The sequence below is a fragment of the Strix uralensis genome, chromosome 14 (assembly GCF_047716275.1).
Source record: "Strix uralensis isolate ZFMK-TIS-50842 chromosome 14, bStrUra1, whole genome shotgun sequence".
Classification (NCBI taxonomy): domain Eukaryota; kingdom Metazoa; phylum Chordata; class Aves; order Strigiformes; family Strigidae; genus Strix; species Strix uralensis.
The window spans coordinates 5,466,232-5,488,764 of record NC_133985.1 but is presented as its reverse complement, the minus strand read 5'-3'; the positions used below and the strand labels follow the sequence as shown (position 1 = coordinate 5,488,764).

The following is a 22,533-nucleotide window of genomic DNA, read 5'->3' as shown; positions in this document are numbered from 1 at the left end:
ATGTGATCTGAAATACATCTCTGAGGTGTCAACACTTAGACAAGGAATTAAGAAGTGAAGTGAGGTGGCATCAGGTGATTCTTCTCACCAGCATCAAAGCACAGTGCACTGGTGATTATTGACATAATGTTGATTTTTCCTAAGTCTGGACTACACTCATCAAAGCAGTTTTGGATAACACACAGATACTTGGAAATATGGCCTTCTTCAGGTGATGAAAATAATCTAGAATTTATATGCGGATTTGTTTTGTGCAAATCCTGTGCTGTTGTTTACATGGAAATAACTTTGAAACAAACATTTGGTAACCTATCATGCCACTTTCTTTCTATGTTCAGTTTTGCCAAAGTTTGTGATGTCCGTTTATGTCTGAGTGGTACCTCCATTTACTATCTGTACGTACTGTAAGATCCGTGCTTGGGCTAAAACTAAAAGGGGGAAGAAAAGGGTAGAACTGTGTTTCTGGGGTGTGAATGTATGTGAACACTTGTGAGTATGGATGCTGAAATCTCTTTAATGCTCGACTAAAGCATATACTCTTTTCTCCTCTAGACTGACATATAGTGATTTCATATGTTTGAGTGCAAAGCAGAAAAAAATACCAAATTTTTGAGATATGCTAAGCATGTTCAGTTGTCAGTGAATAAAATTTAAAATATTAATTCTTTGTAGTTTTGAAAATTGGCACCTCAGCAAGTGTTTAGTTCTGCTTAACAGATCCAGCTTTGGGAGTACTAGTGTGTCCTGTCTTTCTGCTCATTTATCACTGATACTGATACAGTGCTGAAGACAATTCCAAGATGTCTTTACAAATGCTATATGTTCAGAACATGTAAAGCCTCGCGTAGGATGCAAAAAGCACTTAGATAGTCAATTATCCTTGTTAGGACTCTGCAGCTGTTTGGCAAGGGGTGTTGTGTCTTGTCCATTATGGCTAAAGCCAGTCTGAGTGATAGAGTGATTTAAAATAAACAACTGAGAGGAGAAAATTGAAAGGAGTTGGAATAGTGTAGTCCACCATTCTTCATCCCCAATATATTTCACTTTTAATTCTGTATGTACAAGTCTCCTTACTATGTGTTTTTGAACTCCCAGTTGTATAGGAAGGATGTTTCAATGCATCTTGGGACCATCTATTTTTGTTTTGTGGTTTCTTTACATTTTAGTAAACCTCTTCCCTTTCATTATAGGAGACTGACATAAAAATAATATTTTCAATATGCTGTTTTTATTTATCTACATTCTGTCATGATATACTTTGATGTAAGTTTTTAATTTTGCTTCAGCTTTCAGCTGTTGTAGCAGTTACTGCTCAAGGTCAGCGATGAGGTTAGCCACAGTAGCACAAAACAATTTCCTGTTCTCACAGCCCAGGTAGCATTTGGATGTGGATTAAATTTTACCACATTTTCCAGTAGCCAGACACAATTATTTCTAATGAGCTTTAAATTGCTTCCAGAACATGTATTTCAAAACTTAGTGTGGTAATCCATTCAGTGCCAGCAACTTCATAAGATAACAGTTCTTCTTCAAAATTTTGGTTAAACTGATCTGTGCTGTATAACAGGTATTTCTAATCAGCAGCTTAGCTTAAAAGTGGAGTGTTCACTGGTCTCGATTGCCATTGGTCTGCTCTCCTTTCTTTTGTGATAGTGGTTCCAGAATATATTGCTCTTCATTACTGACTCAGATTTCATAATTGGTTTCTTTTGGCAAATTTATCTTGGCGCTGTGCATGCTCATTGTGCTGATTTGAGACGTTTTATGCATGTTTTGTTGTTGTGGAAGCTTTAAAAAATCAGTTTTTGAAGCTCGCTCTCATCTTTATGATTCATGTTTTCCTTTTCGTTTTCTATACACGGCCACTTCTTTATACTGCCCTAGCATTCCGAATGCCTGGAAAGCATACATTCCAAACCATCTTTATGGGGCAGTGGTGAATAATAAAAATAGAAAAGGGGAAAAGGCAAAAAACACCTTTTCTCTATAAATGTGATAAATTTTCACAACCTTTGTTTAATCTCACCGAAGTCTTTTTTTATCTTCATCTAATTCACACATGTTAAAACATGATTTAGTTGTATTATTATACAGAGCGCTTATTGGACTGAAATCTAGAACAAGCCCTGCTTTTAAATGAAACTCAGCCATAAGGAAATCATTTTTGTATTATAGCTTCTACTGTAAAAGCAATTAAGGAGAAGAACTGAAAGGGAAGCTGCCTGTCCTGACATGCTCCCGCATCTAGGAGGGAGTGAGGGAATGAGCTGTGCAAAGAGCTCTGGTGCATATTGCCTCTGGGATTCTGAGGCATGGTGATGTTATCTTCGGTCAGAGCATCCCAGTTTGGTTTTTTTGCTGGCTTTGTATTCCCTCTCTGCATACACACACTTTTTTCTTCCAGCTCCTTTGTTTATGTACTAAGGAGTCTTTCAGTAATGAAATGCTTAATTTGTAAGCCAAATTCCAGCCCTTATTTCCTTATCTAGCAGTTTTGCCCAATACCTTTAAAAATCCTTTTCTTATTCGTGTCAGAATTTTGTATCGCCTCTGAGGCTCAGAGAGTTGATAATTTTGGTAAGTGACGTTGCTGTCAAATGCAGAGCAAAAAGTTGTATTAAAGGAAATTATTGAGAATTTTGAAAGTATATTTTAAGATGGTGTGATACAATTTCTCCCACATTAAGAAGAAATTGATGCAAGTTGGATTTTTTTCATTTGATTTTTAACTCGGTAGTAACACTGAAACTTCGCTGATTAGTCTCTGCAGAGTTTTCATTTTGACAGGAGCTATGAATTTCAAACACAATTTTTAAATTCAGCATGTCAAAAGTCACTTTTATGTTGATTTAATTTCTTTAAATTGTTTCTTTTAACAATAGGAGTTTATAAAATTGTATTTTGGTCCTCCGCTACAGGGATTATAAATGTAAGCATATCCTCAGTAGCTGAGGAGTTGTTCTTGACCCGATTCCAAGTACCTCAGTAAATTAGTTTATGTTCAGTAGTATCCATGGTGTGTAAAAATATTCCCCTGAAGCTCCTGCTAAATGTTACAAGTAGATCATTCTTTTTTTATCTAGTCAGGCATAGCACCGTACGTCATTTTTTTTCAATAACTAATGCTAAAACACTAGTCTTTGTTCTAGCACTGCATCCCTTGAATCATAGGCCGATGGCTTGGGGCAGTGGTAACAGGCATGGTGTGGTCTTTCACCTCTGCTGCTAATTTGAAATCAGCTGTTCCCACTCTTAGGCCCTTTTAAAATGAGTCCATGAACACAGAACAGTTCTCTGTGGACTCTGTCCACTTGCAAAAAGCAGCTTTTAATCTTGCACTAGACCCAAATTCTTTGCAGTGTTTTCATCATCGAATTCCTCTTCTGCCATGCCTGCCTGGGTGAGGCAGTGTGAGGGAGAGAGGGTTGTGCCTTTCTGTGTTGAATGCTTTATGCTGATCAGTGGATTTAAAGTATTAATTACAGGGTGATTTTTTTTTATGTGAAGTAATAAAAATGATAGAGCATCAGCACTAGTGGATACCTCCTAGAATTCATGTTCCAGGTAAGGGATTCCTAGGGTTTTTCCAACTTCTTTCCTCATAATCTGTTTTTTCCATTGACTTTCAATTAATTTTCATATTAAGTACATAATTGCCTTGTTGACTACTACTACTACTACTAAGCTCTTTCCATCTGTTGTTGCATGTTACACCAAGTACTTCAAGGACCTAGGATTGCACAATGCAGTGCTTGGACAGCTCAGTTAGAAACTCAGGCTGTTAATTTCTTGGATCCAGAACTTTGTCTTTGATTATTTCTGAAGCCAGATATATATTTGCGTTATTAAAGTAGAGATTTTCAGCCGAGAATTCAATAGTGGAGAAGACCACATAAGGTTAGTTTACAACACACTTAACCTTTCTGTCTTGTTTTTGCCATAAGAATTATATACTGTTTACATAGTGGCTTTCAAAAATAGTGTGTGCCTTACCACTCTATCTCACAGACAGACAAAATTTTGTATTTTGTTTTATTTTTTTTCACAGAATTTGAAATTCACTGATCTTCTCAGTTACTAGACTAGGTCTTGTCAAAAAGATTATTTATGCTTATTAATGCTAATTAAGATGACAGGGCTGGAATATCTTAAATGGGGCACTGTAGGAAGCTAAATGGAGTTTAATTTTATGTAAATGTAATTTCTCAGCAATGTAAAGTATTACAACAAATGAATATCCAGGTACACTAGAAGACATTATTCTTTTTCTGCTATGTTTTACTTTTCAAAGAGGACCTTTTGGATACTGGTAATTTTTAGTATAACAGAGATTTAATACCATTTGAAATTAATTTCCATGCAGGAGCAGTTGCTGGCATTGTACCCTTTTCCCCAGTTACACTGTGTTCATGACTACAGCATTCAGGGTGGTAGAGGTGCTCATATGACCATTTACAGTATCAAAAACATTCTGTATTTTTTTTTTTTTTTTTTTAAATAAAAGGGCCTGATTTTGACTGTAAGTGACTATCTTTCCTAGTGAAGTATTTGGTACTTCTCCTCTCTTCCATAATTCTAGTGATGCCATTCTGGCTTCTTACAGACCCGAGTTACTTCTTCTAAGCAATCCCTGATCATACCCCCAGTCTTTTTTTGTAAATCTACTTTTCCTTTACAACCTGATGGATAAATTGCCTTGTAGTTGCTAGAAGTGGTGAACAACGTTAATGTTTAAACAAAAACTTATGCCTTTCCCTCTTGGCATCAAATGATACCAAATGGGTGATACTTTGATGCATTGGGTGTTTAGAAATAGGGTTTCCCCCCCTCATTTTACTAATTGTATGATGTCAATTCCTCGTTGTCAGTAATCAATAGCATTAAGAGAAAGAATTAAAGTAAGGCAAGTATATGATTTGCAGGTGGAAAAATGTATGGGTAGAAAGGAGAGCTGTGTAGAGACAGACCCAGATTAATATTAGGCCTCAATATGTATTAAACAGTACTATGCAATCTATGAGATTTCTGTCATCTCAGGCAAGTTTTTAGGGGCATTTTTTAATTGCCTATTATAAAAGCAAAACTGAGTTGTCATAACTACCTCTCTCAACTGGTAATGTTTGGAATTGTGAATAGTTAATGTCCAGTTTGTTCATTGCTCCTTGATCCAAGTTGACCAAGAAGGCCAATGGCATGCTGGCTTGTATCAGAAATAGTGTGGCCCCCAGGAGGAGAGAAGTGATCTAGTGATCTAGATCCCTGTACTCAGCACTGGAGAGGCCACACCTCGAATACTGTGTTCAGTTTTGGGCCCCTTACTACAGGGAAGACATTGAGGAGCTGGAGCGTGTCCAAAGAGCAACGAAGCTGGTGAAGGGTCTAGAGCACAAGTCTTATGGGGAGCGGCTGAGGGAACTGCGGGTGTTTAGCCTGGAGAAAAGGAGGCTCAGCAGAGACTTTATCGCTCTCTACAACTACCCCTGGCTGCCCACGGAGGTGGTTGAGTCACCCACCATCCCTGGTGGTATTTAAAAGATGTGCAGATGTGGTGCTTAGGGACATGGTTTAGTGGTGGACTTGGCAGTGCTAGGTTAACAGTTGGATTCTATGATCTTAAAGGTCTTTTCCAACCTAAATGATTCTATAATTCTAAGTTGTCATCATAGCCATGACAACTAAGTTAGACACTGAAAGCAGGCAAGCTGAGCATCTGATCTGTAGACTATTGCACTTCTGTTTGTAGGAATACTTTAAAAAATGTACAGTTTTGTGTTATTTTCCTCTATTTAAAATTGCCAAGAACGATGAGTAGTAACAAAGTGAAGACCTGGCACTTGGTTTTTGTGCAGGCCAAGCTTGTCAAGGTCAACATCAGATGGGGTCAATCTAGTCAGGCTACTTCATGTTAGAACTGAAATACTTGATCTTTGCTGTGTTCATTGTACAGTTTTAGCTCACTTTCATTAATTCAGGTTTAAAAAAAACTGTCATGAAGACAAACTAACTCTGGGGTGCTGTGAAGATGAGCATTAAATTATTACAAGATACCTAGAAAACTTGATAATGAGGCCTTGTGAATAATTACATTTATACAGAGGATTGCAGCAGGATCTACTGCGCTGCTGCACAGTGGATCCAGAAGTCACTATTGCCTGTTAATAGCAACAGCAAATATTTACCGTTAGCTGTTATTTTTACATTATAAACATGAAGTTTAATTAAAAAGTCATTCCCATCTGTGACTGGTAAAATAGAGGCTTTTGTAATGGACATATTTGTTTTCTGAGGGATATATTTAGTGCATGTATACATCAGCAACCATCCCAAGAGACTGTCATGGTAATGGATCAAAACCAGGCTTTGCTGCAGCATGAGAAACTATAAAACCATGTGTTGCAACTCTGCTCAGATGAAGGAATTCATGCTGTTAGACCAAGTCATGGTCTGGCTGTGTATCAGTGATGGGAATTCCATAGCTTATATTTTTAAATTTGCATACTAATTCCTTGGTGGCTTTTAAGCTCTAGTCATGCTTACTTAACAGATCTTTTACATCAAATGCAGAAACAATTTTTCTTCCAAATAGTAATGAAAATAAAGACAAAAAATAAGTTTAGATAGTGCCATCAAAATATTTTAGATTTGCAGCTGCTTATATAAGTTTCTTTCTTTCTTTCTTTTTATGAAAACAGGTAATCAGATCCTCTCTCTTGGGACTTTGTCAAAAGATCAGGTTTATCCGTTGAAACTCAAGGGCATTTCCATCTGTTACTCTGCACTCAAATCTGCCTTATGTGGAAATTATGTCAGCTTTGGCGTCTTCAAGTTGTACGGGGACAACCACTTTGACAATGTACTTCAGGCCTTTGTCAAAATGCTGCTTTCAGTATCCCACAGTGACTTGCTAGTAAGCAATTACTCATCTTGGGAGTCTTTACGTGAAATATGAAATAACACCACCACAGGCTTTGTATTGTTATAATGAGACAGAGGGATCTAGAACAGCTCAAATGCAGTTTTCAGTTCAATTACTTGAATTTATTTATATAGCGACATCTAAAATACAGGTATGACTGAACTGCCATGCGAAACGGGAGCTTTTCCAGAATTTTCACTAGGCTTGTCATAAAAGAGAGAAGTGGAAATTTTTTTTCCTTTCTATACTTGCAAACCCATTTAGGTTGCCTGCATGCACTATAAAACATCGCCAGATACTCAGCCACTCTGCAATTAGTTTCAATCTGTAAATTGTCACTATGTATTCCTCATAAAATTTGAAACTTTAATTTCAAAGTACACCATGTTCCCACTTCTCTGTGGGAAGACAACAGATCTTGCGCACCATCAGCCTAAATTTGAACTGCGACATTTTCTTCATGACACTTTAGTTCAGAACTGTCGTTTTCTTGCAGGAAGGGACAAATTCGAGATAGTTGAAGATGGTTAATACCCAGATTTATGATTGCCACATAAAGAAAGTCCTTGGAACTGAAAAGTTGCTCTCAGTTAAAACTGGTGTATTGGTTGTATTGTAGTGTGCATATTGGGCACATTCCTAGCCGTCCAACAATTAATGCCCTAAATAAGAGTCCTTAAGAGTAAGATGCTGATTGGGCCAATGGGTTCAAGCAAGTGCCTTTGCCTGTGCAGAGCCTGTTGCAGGACTTCTCTTAAGCACGAAAATAAAGTCCATCTCTGAGATGATTTGGGGGAATCTGCGATAAATTTTAATAAGATTTCCTGCAGAAGGTAAGATACGGGCTGTAATCCTGTTGAACTGACACCCTGGACAGAACGCTATACTGCTTTTACTGGACTGATAGCTGTGTAGAATGGCAAAGCATGATAGCGTTATTGTGGTATCCTGAGCTTATTTTAAACTAATAGCGAATTTATATCCTACGGTAAATTTGAAAAGTTGAAATCTACTGAAGACAAGAAAATGTTTTGTCTCTATAAGTATTCTGACTTAATGGCTAAATTAGAATTTATCACCTCATAAAAACTGTAAGATCATTCTTCCATCATCTGTTAATATTGTTAATATTACTCAGTGGTAATATCTGTATTTGCTATGAATATGTACTCTTTTTTTCAGCAATATCGAAAACTAAGCCAGTCTTATTACCCGCTTTTGGAGTGTCTGACCCAGGATCATATGAGTTTCGTTACCAGTTTAGAACCTCGTGTCCTAATCTATATTCTTACCTCAATATCTGAAGGACTTACTGCAGTAGGTAAGAATTACTTACACTCAGATAAAGAAAGAATTCAAGTATTCAGCTATCTAGGAGTTTCAAAGAAACGTGTTCATTTGTTTCTTAAAAAAATTAATATCAAGTGACAGTGGAAGATGCTGGGTTTTGAACATTTTAAGAATGTGACTCTTTCAGTTAATGGAGCTAAGTTCTTTTAAACATCTAATGTGTAGGTTTTTAGAGATACTATTTTTAAATTGTCTTTTCTTACAAGCCAGAATTGGTAAAATTATTCATGTGCCTCCACTAGGATTGTACTGAAAATTCATGAATTTGTTATTCAGAAGTAAAATGTATTAATATGTGTACTGGAATCTGTGGGGTTTTGTTTTCATTTGATCAACATAGCTGTTGTATAAATAATGCTTGTTCTGCAGAGCTGTGATACAATTTGAGAAATTTAAAGGTATCTATCCATGAAAAAAAGAAACTAGTTATTCAGTACTTCCTGAATATACTTTAGTGCAACAGAGTCATACTTGGAGTAACGATAAAAATACCGCAGTCTGATGGTAGTTTATTTCATTCTCTTGCACGGTTTAATTTATGCTTTTTAACCAGATGACTGTCCAAACATTTGGGGTTTGGGCAGGGAGGAGGAGGGAGGGTTGGCAGCCTAGAGTCATTTGGAATATGAAGAAGGAAACTGAGCATTTAGGGGAAGAAAAAATAAATCGTGCAGTTAGATTGTGATCACCTAGGAATACCATGCGTTTATATAGTTTTTGACTGAGAAGCTGTTCAAAACCTTACAGTCGTATTTATTGATTGGGGTGGTTATTAAGGAAAAAAAAATAGGAACTTACAATGTTAGTGTGTATAGATGTTACTCTATAATAGCTGGTGTTTCTCATTACCGCCAAGTGTCAGTCAAGCCCCACAGGAATGCATGAATGCACTGAGACTCACAAAGCATTTGCTATGTTAAACACATTCAGCAGTTTTTGCTGCAGGAGGGGAACCACTCTTAGAGAGAAAATGGGTAGTGAATAGCTAAGCAACAGTAGTAAAGTATTCAGGTCATTTTATTATATAATGCTGAAATCCATCTTCTCCCAGATATTTTGAGTGCTTTGTCACCTGTAATGATGGTACAGCAGTTTCTGCCTATAGGCTGGTTCTGCTGGGAGTCTGCCTGTTGATCATTTGCAAATGGATATATTGTACTGAATATTAGCTTGACTGACAGCTACCAGTTTAGCAAGCCCTGTTCCTGTTCTCTGTTATCGCTTCACACTGCATCTCTTCCATTTGAGATATTTGTTATATTCCTTTTGATAATTCGCTAGCATACCAAGTTTACTTTAACTTTTACTTTGAAACCACATTTGAACTCATGTAAAAGAGAGAGAAGAAAATGTAAAAGCTATATAAACTTCAACTTTCATGCGTTATGTTTATTTTCCCCTCTCAAAAAGTGTTGATCTCTCATGCAAGGCGGGGAGTAAGCAAAGTATTTATTTCCAATGTTAGCTTTAAACTTTTGTGGTTTAGGTATCCAGGAGTTTAATCGTGAAGAATTATTAATTTTTAGGAGCACAGATGTTTTTTCAGAAGACTTTTATTTGGTGGAATTCCTGATATTCTGCTGAGAAAAGTATCAAGAAAAATTTTAATAGCTCACTTTTTTTCACATTTTATAAACCATAGATTTGCTTAGCCAATTCTCTCCTTCAGTTCATCTTAATGTCCTTAAGGTACCTAAAATAAATACAAACATGCAAGACTAAAACAAAGCGTGTAGAGGTTTTTAACTTCACCTGACTTCACTGAAGGCTTGATGCAGTCCATCAAAAGCTATTACGATCACTTTCATGTACATTTTTTTGTTTATTTACTCTGATTCCTCCAAACTCAGTAAGTTTTTCAGTCTTTGAGATTTGCCAAATCTGTCTGTCAGGAAGACCTAGCTGTTTCCATATTGCCCAGAGAGGATGTGGAATCTCCATCCTTGGAGAGATTCCCAGATACTGGACAAGGTCCTGAGGAACCTGTCTGATGTCGACCCTGTTTTGGGCAGGTCGCTGGACTGGAGGATGGTCCCATTTGTTTTCTGCCACCACCTAGGATCCTACTGGTATTAGAATCACAGAATCATTCAGGTTGGAAAAGACCCTTGGGATCATCGAGTCCAACCATCAGCCCTACTCTACAAAGTTCTCCCTTACACCATATCCCCCAGCATCTCATCTAAACGATCTATTTTCCCTACATTTTTCACTTGTATTCTCTAGCTTTCCAAAACAATTTTTGATTCTGTCCAAATGCCTGTGTAGCCCCTCATCTTTGTAAATGTCTCTTGGACATTAAGAGTAATACTTACTTTCCATGAGTAGTCAGCTGAAAAATGCTTCTTTTTTACCTTTCATCTTGAAGCGATAAAGTGATTATTTCTCCTTAATGTCATGTTTCTTAATACTGCATGTATCAAGAATTGATATTGATGTCAGCCATTAAATTCCTTATTTGTGTTCAAGAAGTTTTATTTCTGAGTGAACTGAATTAACTTTCTATTGTTATGATGACATGTCCAGATGAACTACTCTTTGTTCAGTTTATAGCTCTTAATTGTTAATTTACTTATTTTTAATCATCTCAAGAGTCACTGCTTTTTCTTAAGAGTCGTTCTTCTAAATGTCTTATCCCTTTTAAAATTTTGGTATTTGGGACATTGCCAGTTGTGAGACAGAGAAATACAAATGTATTTCCTATGTGTTATTTGGTCACATACATCCTTCTGCCCTTGGAAAATGGGTAAGTAGATCCAGGCATTGCCTTTTTCACTGAATTGTATCAGTGCCACAAGAACATCTCAGAATAGTAGGACTCAGGGCTATAAGGCATCTGAGGGGGAATTGTGTTTTAAACTGATTAGAACATACAAGTCCTTTTCAGATATGTTTATAAAAATGAAATAGCTGTCTTCATATTTTAAAAATTAAATACCAGGAGATCACTTCTCTTTCATGGAAAAAAAAGTATCTGATTTTTTTTCTCTATTCCCTTTATGTGTGTGAAATGTTTGAGACTCTCATTGTTGTCAGCTGTAGGATAAACATTCCCCAAATCCTTATTTCTGAGGAGTGTTCATTCTGTTGCAGAGTAAATACCTTGCTTGATTCTACACTTTATAAACACTGTGAAAGAATATGTATTCCTTCTGAAGCGCCTAGCTGTAAATCAGCTATAATGGAAGCCCTCATCTAAGCTTTTATTGCGAGGATAAACACTCCAATAGTTCTCTTCTAAAGTGTTTACCTGGCTTTTTCACAGCTGACTCAGTGGATCAGAGCCTTTTAATGTAGTCTGCCTGGCATGTTGTCACTAATCTCTGCAAAGCTTTTCTAATTCTCATATGATTAATAGTATAGTATGCTATTCATTGAGGAAAAAGTAAAACATTTTTTCTGTCTTGCTGCCTAATTTAGATGTTAAATTGCTAAATCCATTTACTTTCCAGGTTTAGTCTCAAAGGCAAATAATGCCAGTATTGAACTGTAAGCAATTGATGGACAGGGAAAATACACTTAACTCCCTCTCCTTGCCTTTATGTGAAAACCAAAACAATCTTTTAATATGCAGAGATTCAGCAATGTCATTAAACTGTTGAAAAATAATTCCCCTTCAGCATGCTGTCGTCATATTGTTGAGACCAGAAGGCATCCTCATGTTGTTTGGGAGTTTTGTTGGCTTTTTAAAAATAATATAACCCATTCTAACATACATGCTCAACTTCCAGTTACTTGAGCAAATGGCTGATTGGAATTGCCTAAATAAGGCAAAACCACACAGATAACAAAAAAGTGCATGTAAAATTAGCCCCCAGAACATGAAATGAATGCATACTGGTGAAGAAGCAGCCAAAAGCGCTAGTCAGATGCGATGGTGACTGATGCCAGAGTCGTCATCCTTGTCCCCTGCCCATCACCAGCACCTACCTCACCATCAAGTAAGACCAGAGAGCTCAGTTTTGTTTGACGAAACTACTGAACTGTTCCTGGGTCTGTACTGACACACATGGAGCTGGTTTTGGTGTTTTCTGTAACCAGGGCCTGCTTGTTTTATGATCCAAATGATTAGTTCACAGGTGATAGAGCTGAGTTGACCAGAAGTGAGAAATATGGCTTGACTGCATTCTTCCTGATTATTCCAAGCTTTTATCTGAGTTTCTTTTATAATTCTATCTTTATTCTGTCTTCTCCACCCATTTCTTCTGTCCATAGTCCAGAATTGGTAGCTCCTTGTTGCTCGTTTGTTCTGTTTATTTGGTTGGCTGGCTTGTCTCACTGAGATTTAGTGAGCACACTATTCTGCTCCAGTACAAGGTTCCACATGCCCAGAAGAGTCATTCAGGGGAGTTTGCTTGACGCTACCTGTCTGTTATACCCTTGCAATCAAAAGGAAAAATGAGCATAGGGAAGCATATTTGATATATAGTTATGGGCAAATTTAAGTAGCTCTTAACACTCATATCAGATTCTCATGAGCAAATGATAGCATAGACCTGTCTGCTGTCCTGCTAAAATCACTTACTGTCGAATGTAAAATATCTACTTGTACAGTATCAGCATGTTTAGAACTACTGCTGTTTTGTAAACTGATGATAGTGATTTACTTTGTATTATTCAATTTAAAAAGAAATAGAGTTAAGCACTGGTTTAGAAATACAGCAGAGCCCTCCTATGAAATATGTATTTTCAAATCTCTCACTTGTTATTGATGGTGATTCAATTCCACCATGAATTGCATTTCTGGTTTGTATGCAGGACTGTTTTGGTTGAGAACACGATGAGTGCCAGATTCTGTGGTCTTTACTTTGGCAAGACTCATAACTTTGAACTCAGCTTTGTTCCGGCAGTCCTGTTGAATTCAGTCCTAGGAAGCTCACTGGTCCAGTGGAGACAGAGTTGAGATGCTCCAGCTCATTCCTGTGAGCTGTTAGATCGCTCTCAACTCCTGCTGCTAAGTCAGCTGGTTGCTTTGGAAGATCAAGTCTTAGGAGACCACTCGTATCTTCTTTGCCTGTAAATGTTTCTTCATGTCACTTCAAAACAGTCTTAGCAGAGTAGAATTCATTTTTAGATGGTGAAGGGTTAATAGTGTCAGCACAGAGCTTAAGGAGTTAAACAGACACAGATCAAAATACTTCAGTGTCTAGAGGGATGTGTTTAAATGAACACTGCAAGGTTGGCAGGCCTCCAAATTAGCATAGTTTAAAGAATTCAAGGTACATTTAATTGGATCCTTCTAATCCCTTTTCCCTCAGAATGAGCGTTTTAACAGTTTAATTCCTTTTGCAACCCCCACACATCCCTTACTCCAGTGGCCCATCTAAAATAAATAGTGTGAACTATAAAAGGCCTAGACAAGTTCTAGCTGAAGTCAGTGACAACAGGATGGAGTCCTAAATGCTCCGCTCATTTGGATCTGATGTTTGAAATGGCAGAGAGTATCAGCTAGGGCTGAACCTCGCACCCAGCAGGTTAAACCACTGCGTGTACACAAGGAGCTTCAGTTGGCGTTGGTGTTGCGAGGAACCGGCAGTTGTTGAAACGTGTGGCTCTGGCCAGGATCACGGAGCTGGAGCTGGGAGGCAGCACAGTTGTGAACGTCCAAGTCACAGCCACTGGTCTTGGGGCCAAGGAGTATCTCGGGTGTCAGGCCAGGAGGAGCCAGCAGCTGGGCAGGAGGAAGGGTGCACCACTGTTTTCAGGAGGAAGACGAGAAGCATGCGTGAGGACCAGGGGCCGGTACACTGGTGATGCACTGGCCAGTACATCGTGCTGATGCATGGAAGTGAGCAGAATCCTCTCTCACCGCAGCGGCACAGCAGGCAACACCTAGCAACAAAATAACTTACATAAATCAGACAGACATATTTTCTCTGCAAATAGGTTTAAGCTTTTAATCTCCTTTACTTATAGAAACAGTAAGTAAAGATACGAGGTGGCTTTTGCTTCTGCTTTTCAACGCTATCCTCCTTTGCTGTCGTGACTTGCACTTTTGGGGACATTTATGAAGTATTTGGTAGTGACTGCTGTTGTCTTGTTGCCAGCAGTATTTAATGTACTTTAACCTGCTTGAACTATCAGTTGTTAAGCAAAATGACTGGCTGTTCTGTAGTCACCCTTTTACTCCCTTTAATGACCCTCGTTTGTTGTTCGCCACCTGACATTGGTTGTAAGCTGTTTGGGACAGAGAAACGTTGTGAAATACTACTTGAGAAAAACCTAGACAGCAGCCCTACTTGATTTAACCTTACCTTTTCAGTAAGCAGATCAAACCAGAATTTTAGTTTCCAGGGATCTGGAGCCTTCTGAATATGAACCTGAATACCAGTAAAAGGTCAACCCTCATCCTGCAGTTTCCAGTACCCAGAGGGGCAGCTGCCTTCATACAGTTGTGAAGGAAGTTCACTGGAGGTCACAGGATCTTTAGTACATGGAGCTATGCAGTTACTCAAAAGCAAAGGTTTAAGGCTGCTGTGTGTTAATAAAAGCAGTCTTCAAAGCTAGTCAGCTCATGTATCAAAAATAGACTTTGTCAATGTATCAATTAGCCTAATATCAAAGAGATTATTAAAGTTGAGTTCTCCAAGTACTATAAAATGTCATTATTAATTATTCTTTTACAGAAACAATTTTAAAACTTTCATTTTTTACACAGATACAATTGTCTCCTCCAGCTGTTGTGCTAGTTTAGACTACATCGTCACCTACCTCTTCAAGCACCTTGCTAAAGAAGGAAAGAAGACTTTAAGATGTAGAGAGATTTCACAGGATGGACAGAGATTGCTTCATTTCATGCAGCAGAACCCAGAAGTTCTACAGCAGGTGAATTAGCAGTCTTTTCTATGGGGTATTACTACATTTCTGAATTGTCCTGACTTTTTGTGAACAAGGGGGCTGCATTAGCTACTTAGTAACAGAATCAACCTCCCTATGCTGATATGCAACCCTGAGTAGTTTCAGCTGTGTTCTCATGACAACCAAAGATTGAAGATATTTTTTGTCATACTGAAAAGCGTAGATACTATACTTCGCTGTACAGTATCTTAAAACTTGGTGTTTCAATTTTGCTTGTAAAAAGAGGTGTGTGAGATCATCAATACATTTATAGATAAATGAGAAGGAAAGCTCTCTAAAGTATTTTAGGAGGAAGAAGAACAAATTCTGGCATTGAACCACACATTTTGGTAATGAAATGTGTAAATTGAATGGCTGTATGCTATCGCATTTGAATATTTTATTTTGCAGTAGGCGACTCAGTGGGATTTTTTCTGTTAAAGGTAAATACAATAGAAATTAAATCTAATGCTTCTGAAAAGGATGTGGCTGCTGTACTGCTTAGGAGAGATTTCCCCTTCCCAGCCCCGTCAGGTTTATCACAGCTCAAGTACATTACAGGGAGATCAGGATGCTCATAGCTATGTACCTCCACATTTGCTCTGTGCCGCATTCCCTTAAAATCTCATTAAACTATTTGAAAATGCATATTTACAAAAACCTCTGGATTCCTAATGCAGTTGCAAAGATGCCATTTCAGGAGACGTGTTTCACAGGTCTGGAGGCTTTTAACGAAAACGGAAGTTATTAACAAAATGCAAATGACTAGTGTGGTCATCTTTGTGTTTCCCTAATAGGTACGCTGTCATTTGGAAAAAGCCTGGCATACAGTCGCCACAGTTCTTGTTGTCATTTGTCTACTGTTTTAATTGAAGGTGAAAAGTAACTAATAGTAGCTAATATATTCCTGGCAGTATACAGCCTATTGTGAGAATATTGATGATGTTTATTCTTGACATCATTATCAGAATATGATGATTCCCTTGTCATATCACAGGTTCTGATGTTTTACTTGCCTAACAGGGGTTTCATGGAATCTTAGCAATGAAGTCAGCATTTGGGTATGTCAGCTTGCTCAGTATTGTGCCCTGCACGCAGTGATTTGAACATCAAGGACAGAACAGCAGCCTGGGCCCTGGACTTTCCTGCATTTGTGGCAATCTTGATGTAATACTTTGTCTGTTAATATGCAGTAATCTTTCACTTCACAGCATATGACTAGGTGGTGATCTGTCTTTATTAACTTCAGATTCTGCGGAATAGGTTATATTTATTTTGAATGCAGGCTTTCACGTACTCTTTTAAATATTAATGGCTGGTCTCCAGTAGTCAGCATAAATATGATTTGCATTAGCACTAGTCATATCATATTGAGTGCCTCTGATGTCAACTACTCAGTGTACTAATATCTGACATCATCTCCCGAGGTCACTGACAACTTTGACCTTTATTCTCATGCACAGTTTCTGTAGTCTCAGAAGCTCTTTTGAATTGATTTGAAATTTTGACTCTTCCCTTTATGAGGCAGTAAAATTGATAATTATTCAGATGGGAACTGAGCACTGAGTGAAAAATCAATTCCACCCGCTCTCTGCTGCGTATAAAATTACTTCTGAGTCTGCTGGACTGAACGGATGGCCAAGGTAAAAGCAGCAGGCAGAAATAGTAGAGAGGATTAGCTGGACGAAACTAATAGCCTAAGGGGATGGCTTTTGAGATGAGGGAGTGGGCCGGTTGGGGGTTATTATCAGCAATGATGGGACTCATTGATCATATGTTTACATCAGGTTTCCATTGGGTTATAAATCAGCCCTGAATAGAAACGGAACCCAAGGCTTTGCGTTTTACCAGGGGGACAGTGTATTAGATTATTCTCACTTTCACACTCAGATGAAAAGTGAGACATTGATTATTCATCGGCTGGCCATTAAACACTGGTTTTATAGATGATTTGACTATCATGGAAGCTAATGAACAAGGTTGCTGCTTCATAACCAGCGGTTTCAGTTTTCAAGACATCTGTGTCGGTTAAGTAATGCATAACCCTATTAAAAGGAATGGGTTACAAATTGCTTAACAGCGCTGAAAAACTAGACCCTAATGACTAATTGTGCTTTGAGTTTAGAGAGGTTTGTCAGCTCTTTAAACTAACTGATGCAATGATAACGGCACTCGGTTCCTAGTCGGGACGTTTCTTCCAAGTTGGGTCTCGGGACGCCGCCGGGTAACGAGCACTTCCAGCGGCACAGCCCGGGACGTGCCGTTCGTGGGGCGCTGCGTCCCGGCTCGGCAGAGCCCGGCGCCCTCGGGGCTCTCCCGCCAGCCGGGGGCCCGGGACGGGCCGCAGCCTCGGCCGAGCGCCGCTGCCGCGGGAGCCGCGCCCGCCCCGGCCCCGCCGCTCCCCGCCCTGCCGGGCCCGAGGCGGGGACAGGCGGCTCCGCCCGCGCAGCGGCACGGCGGGGCTGAGGAGAGGCGCCCTCGGAGCGCGGCGCGCGGTAGGTGCTGGCCAGGCCGGGCCGCGGCGGGGGCAGCCCCGGGGCGGCGGGAGCGGGGACGGGGCGGGGCGGGACCGCCGCCCCCTGCCGGCGGGCGGGGGCGCAGCGCGGCGCGGGGGGGGGGCGGGGGCCGCGCGGAGAGCGCCCGCCGGGCCGGGGCTGCCCGGGGCGGAACCGCCGCCTCCCGCCGGCCCGCCCGTCCGGGGCCGCGCTGCGGGGGGGTGCGGGCCCGGCCAGCCCCCGGTGATTTCCCCGCAGCACCCGAAACCGCAGCGGACGGGTCCGTGGGCTCCCCCCGCCCTGAGCTGGGCTCACCGTGAAACGAGGCGCTCCAGCATCCGACCGCGGCTCCGTGAATGGGTGCGTGTCCATGGCTGAGGCGTTCCTCTTCTAGAGTAGCGGCGTTGTGTAATTAAACCCTGTTAATTCTCATTTTGTTTGCTGACATACAACCTACAGCTGCTCTGTTTTTTTAACAGACTGGCGTGACTGGGCAAAGGCAGGAGCAATACAAAACATAGAAGTGAAACAACCTCTTAATGTTTAGGAGCAAGTTACAGCATCCTTTTAAAGTGTAACAGTGGCTTTGGCCTTCTTGCTGTGCCACCGGTTTTGTTCCCCCGGGGCGAGCTACTTAGTCTGAGCTTAATCTGCAAACAACTGCTTCTTGATGGTGTCTTACAGCTGAGCTGAATTAACATGTGTAAAGTAATTTGAGATATATGGATAGAAAGCAGTATTAATATTGTTTATTACATTCAACTATTGCTGTTGCATTATGTCGTGTTACAAGCACTTTAACAAATAATTTTTAAAGGCTCCTACTTTTCTATGCTGTTACTCCAGGATTGACAGGTGAAGCCGGTGTTTGCTCCACTTTATAAATGAAAGCGTCATTTTTGGTTTTAAGATGGTACCTTTATCTTCTGTTAATGCTTATCTTGCTGAATTGTACACATTAGGCTGTTAGTTCAGTTTTGGTATGGTAAAGTACTATTCACGTTCTTTCCAAAAATCAATCAGTTTTGTAGCATCTTTCACCCGTAGTTCTGACAAATGTTCCTAAGAGCCATGGTAAAGAACTCTGTTTGCGTAGTCATCATTGAAATAATTCTGTGCTGGATGTGGAAGTGGATAAATGGTTGGTTGGTTGAACAGGAACAGGATTTCAGTGACATTTCAGCGCTGACTTCCTTTCCCGGGCGTTTCTTGGAGAGGTGTGTGAGGTCTGGGGCAACAAATGAGGGAGGGTATTGCATGGTGAGTACATTCTGTGCATCGTTTTCAGGAGGATCGTGTGGATAAGAATAAAGAGGGTTTTTTGGTGAGTTTGAATGTTGTACCAACGTTTGGATTAGATCTGCACAGCACCTGCGCCAAGACCCAGCGTGCAGCCGAAGCAATCTCCGTCTCGCTGGTGTCGGAGCGGCGGTGAGTGCTGTCTGGCCTGCCCAGAGGTGGAGCGGCACCGCATGCCTCCGCAGCACGGCCAGCCGGGAACCAGAAGGCACATGCCGGCTGGCTGCTGGCAGGTACGCTCCGCTTCGCAGCCCAGGTGGGCCCACAGCAGGGGACGGTGCTGGTGGATGGTTGGTTTAGGGCTGGGCGGCTGTAGAACGAGGCTGTGTCTGCACTGAGCCCTTCCGAGGGTTCAGCATTTCTGGGGGCAGCGCGTGGGGAGTGCTGCAGTAGGGAAAGATCAGCAGGGATGGGGGAAGAGCTGGCGTTTATTGCCGTAGGGGAGTGTGGTGGAGTACTTGGGCTGGAGAGGGACCTCTAGGAAAGGAGCGGTACAGCAGGTAGATGGGAAGGCATGTGGGTGGACAAAGGACTTTGAGGGAGTGGGTGATGGTGAGTGTGGTAGTGCTGAAAAAGGGAGGAGGATGGGGTAGCCGGTACTGCGGTAACTGGAGAATGTGTGCTGTAACGTGTGCCGTAACGGTGATAGGTAAAACTCACCAGGCTGCTCATTGGAGCTGAGTGCTTGTGACTTAGAACTTCGCCGAGTGACGAAGGTACACTCAGTGAAGCAGCACAGCAGCAGTGCATAGCAGACGTAAAACAGAAAGTAAAGATGCCAGTCGCAATGAAAAATCAAGTGGCATTACTAAAATAAAAACATGTTATAAATTGCTACTTCCCTTTTTTCCCTTTTATGTAGTAAAATCAGTGATGTTTTTGTTTTTCAGATAAACCTCAGTGCCGTATACAGCTAGTGTGGAGTTATGCACAGTAATTGAAATAATAGCCTGAAGAGGGGATGTGTTTATAATGCATGCTTCATGGCCCATGCAGAAGCGCTTGCATATAAGCACATCGAATTGTACTGATGGAGGGCAGTTGTGCAAGATGTTGAGTACCTGAGCACCTTGAGCCACATATGTGAGCATATGCTTAATTCTAAGAGCAGATCAAACCCACAGGTGCGATCGTTCCTATGCTTAAAATTAAATGTGTTTAAAGGCTCAGCTGAATCAGAACCAGAGTGCTCGGCTTTTGCCAGCTCGCGCCTTGAAAGGTTTGATACAGCAGTGAGAAGGATTTTCATTGGGACATCTGTTTTCAGCCTCTTAGCACAATTTAAAAATGTTATCCAATACTATCATAACTTTCTTTATTAATTGAAAGGGATGGAGATATACCAGCTGTAGCCCAAGCCAGCAGAGACTTGGGTGGCTAAGCAACAGAAAAGGCACCATATTGAGTGAGCCAAAATTCAGTCTCAAAGTCATTTATTTTAACCAGTGACAATACGTTTAGACTCTAGTGTTTCGATTTGATTGATGGTTTAATATCATATATAATTTTTTTAATGAAGGGAACCCATTTAAATATGTTAACATTTGCACTAGTAGTCTCCCATGTACATAACTGCATTTAATCATTACTCTGATTGTTTTTGTGGTTGTGTAATTTGTATCAGCAAAATAACTATGTCAAAGCCATCTTATCTTAATGAAAACTATGGTTACTTCTCTTTTATACGTACTTCTTACTGCACGTCCATAAAGGCAGCAGCAGCCTCAGTCTCAAGTATATTGCTAAATGTATAGCTATCACTAACACGAGTGCTGTCAATTAAGAAATCAAAAAAATTAATGAGCTTAGTGTCTTTTCTAATTCTGCTTTGTTTAAAGCCTTGTTGTGATTCGTCATCATGTGAATTGAGTAATTTAATTTTACGACTTTTAATGTTAAAATACATCATCATTAGTGATGTATCTGAAGATTTCACGCTCTTAATAATGGTGCTAAATCAAATTGGGAATCTCCTCTTAATCATCCAAGCTGTGCTATAGTTTACACAAACAGTTTTGGGGAGTGAGAGAAGTTTAGTTCCGCGAAGTAACAAGTATTGTACAGAATTCATGTATGGAAACAAAAAGCGGCGATTCGGCTTGCAGCACAAACTGCTAGAGGTGTCAGTGTTGGATGTGCACCCTCGGGCTAGGCAGCTGGTGTATGTATGCTTTTGTTTATCAGTTACTGGTTTATGTAGCCTTTAGGCCAGCACATGAAACAATCGTTCCTACAGGGTCAGCTGCTGGTCAGAAGCAAAGTAAGAAAAGACTTTGCCTTAAAACGCGTCAGCCATAATTTTAGTGCAGCTGGCACCTGCTACTGGTGCACAGCGGGAGGGTTAGAGGTCAAAGAGGCAGTTGTTCTAAACTCAGTGATGGCTTAAAGGGACTTGTAGATTAATCTGCTTTATTAACTTCTGTATATTAGATAACTATTGCAGTGAATGACAGTCCGTCTTTCTGAATAAGTCCCTTCACCTCTTTCTCTTTTAAATTGGCTTTTGAGTAATGAATATTAAATAGAATACATTTCAGGGTAATTAAATGAAAACATTAGGATGATGTTGTTCTACAGTCATATCTATAAGTTTCTTGTATATTTATCTTGCATTATTACCATTCATTGCTTTTTGCTAGCAGAACAAAAAGCATAAATGTTTCAATTAAAGAAGAGGAACTGGCTGTATTTCTCAATAACCTCGTGTCTTCTGTGCTGCATAAATATTTTCAGAAAGCAAATAAGTTTAAGGAGAAGTATAAAAATGTTTTATTTCTTGTTTACTCAGTGCAATGTAATACTTTACATTACTTGGAAATGTTCGATTTCTGCTGGCCATGGTTGTTTTATATAAAACACTAAGAGGTGCTGGTTTGGGGAAGGGCAAAAAATATTGCCATTCCATAGAATCTAACTAGCGATATGAATAGCACCAATAATTTTGTAAAGTTCACATTATAATTCAAAATCCAGTTAGAAGTGATGCTTGCAGTCTGGAAAGAAAGCAATATCTTTACAAAATGGATAGGGAAAGGTAACAATCCATTCCATGATCTGCTACTGGCAGATTTGCCATGTGAGTAATGAAACTTGCTTTCAGTGAACACACACCTTCCCCATTCTAAAAAAAAAAAAAAAAAAAATCAAATTTAAAATTCTAGAATAGCAGCAGCTTACAAGGATGCTTAATTGCCGTTGGATGTGATAGCAGTGGCCCATCGAAGCTTATAGCAGATGAGATGATGCTCATATAGAGATCTGGTGTTTGATGAGGCAATTGCTGCGGCATTCTGACCTAGTCAGTGCTCATTTGAGCAAATGGAAAGGTATGTGTCAGGTGGAAAGGGCTGGTTTGTTGCCAGAAACTTTCTGATGGCTGGCATATACTAAATACGTGTCCCACTCAACCTTGGCAGATTTCTGATTTTCAGGATTCCAGAATTGAATCTCAAAATCCAAGTTTTTCCTAGGCTAATAGATTGCTGTCAGTTTTGTTTGTTTGTGACCCTGAGAAATATTTGTGCGCTCGGGGTGTCTTCTGAAATTGTGAGATCCAGAAACTTAGTTTGTTGGGCTTTTTCCCCTGGTGTTTACTTGTTTGAGGTTTTTTGCTGAAAATTGAGATTCTTGTGTATT

General features: G+C 40.0%; 1 protein-coding gene across 1 annotated transcript in view; it reads left to right on the top strand.

The window, feature by feature from the left end:
* Positions 1–22,533, top strand: part of RANBP17 (RAN binding protein 17) — a 163,822-nt gene that overhangs the window by 123,998 nt on the left and 17,291 nt on the right. The window contains exons 23-25 of the mRNA XM_074883783.1: positions 6,693–6,907; positions 8,099–8,237; positions 14,925–15,091. Of these exons, the coding sequence (XP_074739884.1) occupies positions 6,693–6,907; positions 8,099–8,237; positions 14,925–15,091 (521 nt within the window). The remainder of the gene's footprint in view (positions 1–6,692; positions 6,908–8,098; positions 8,238–14,924; positions 15,092–22,533) is intronic.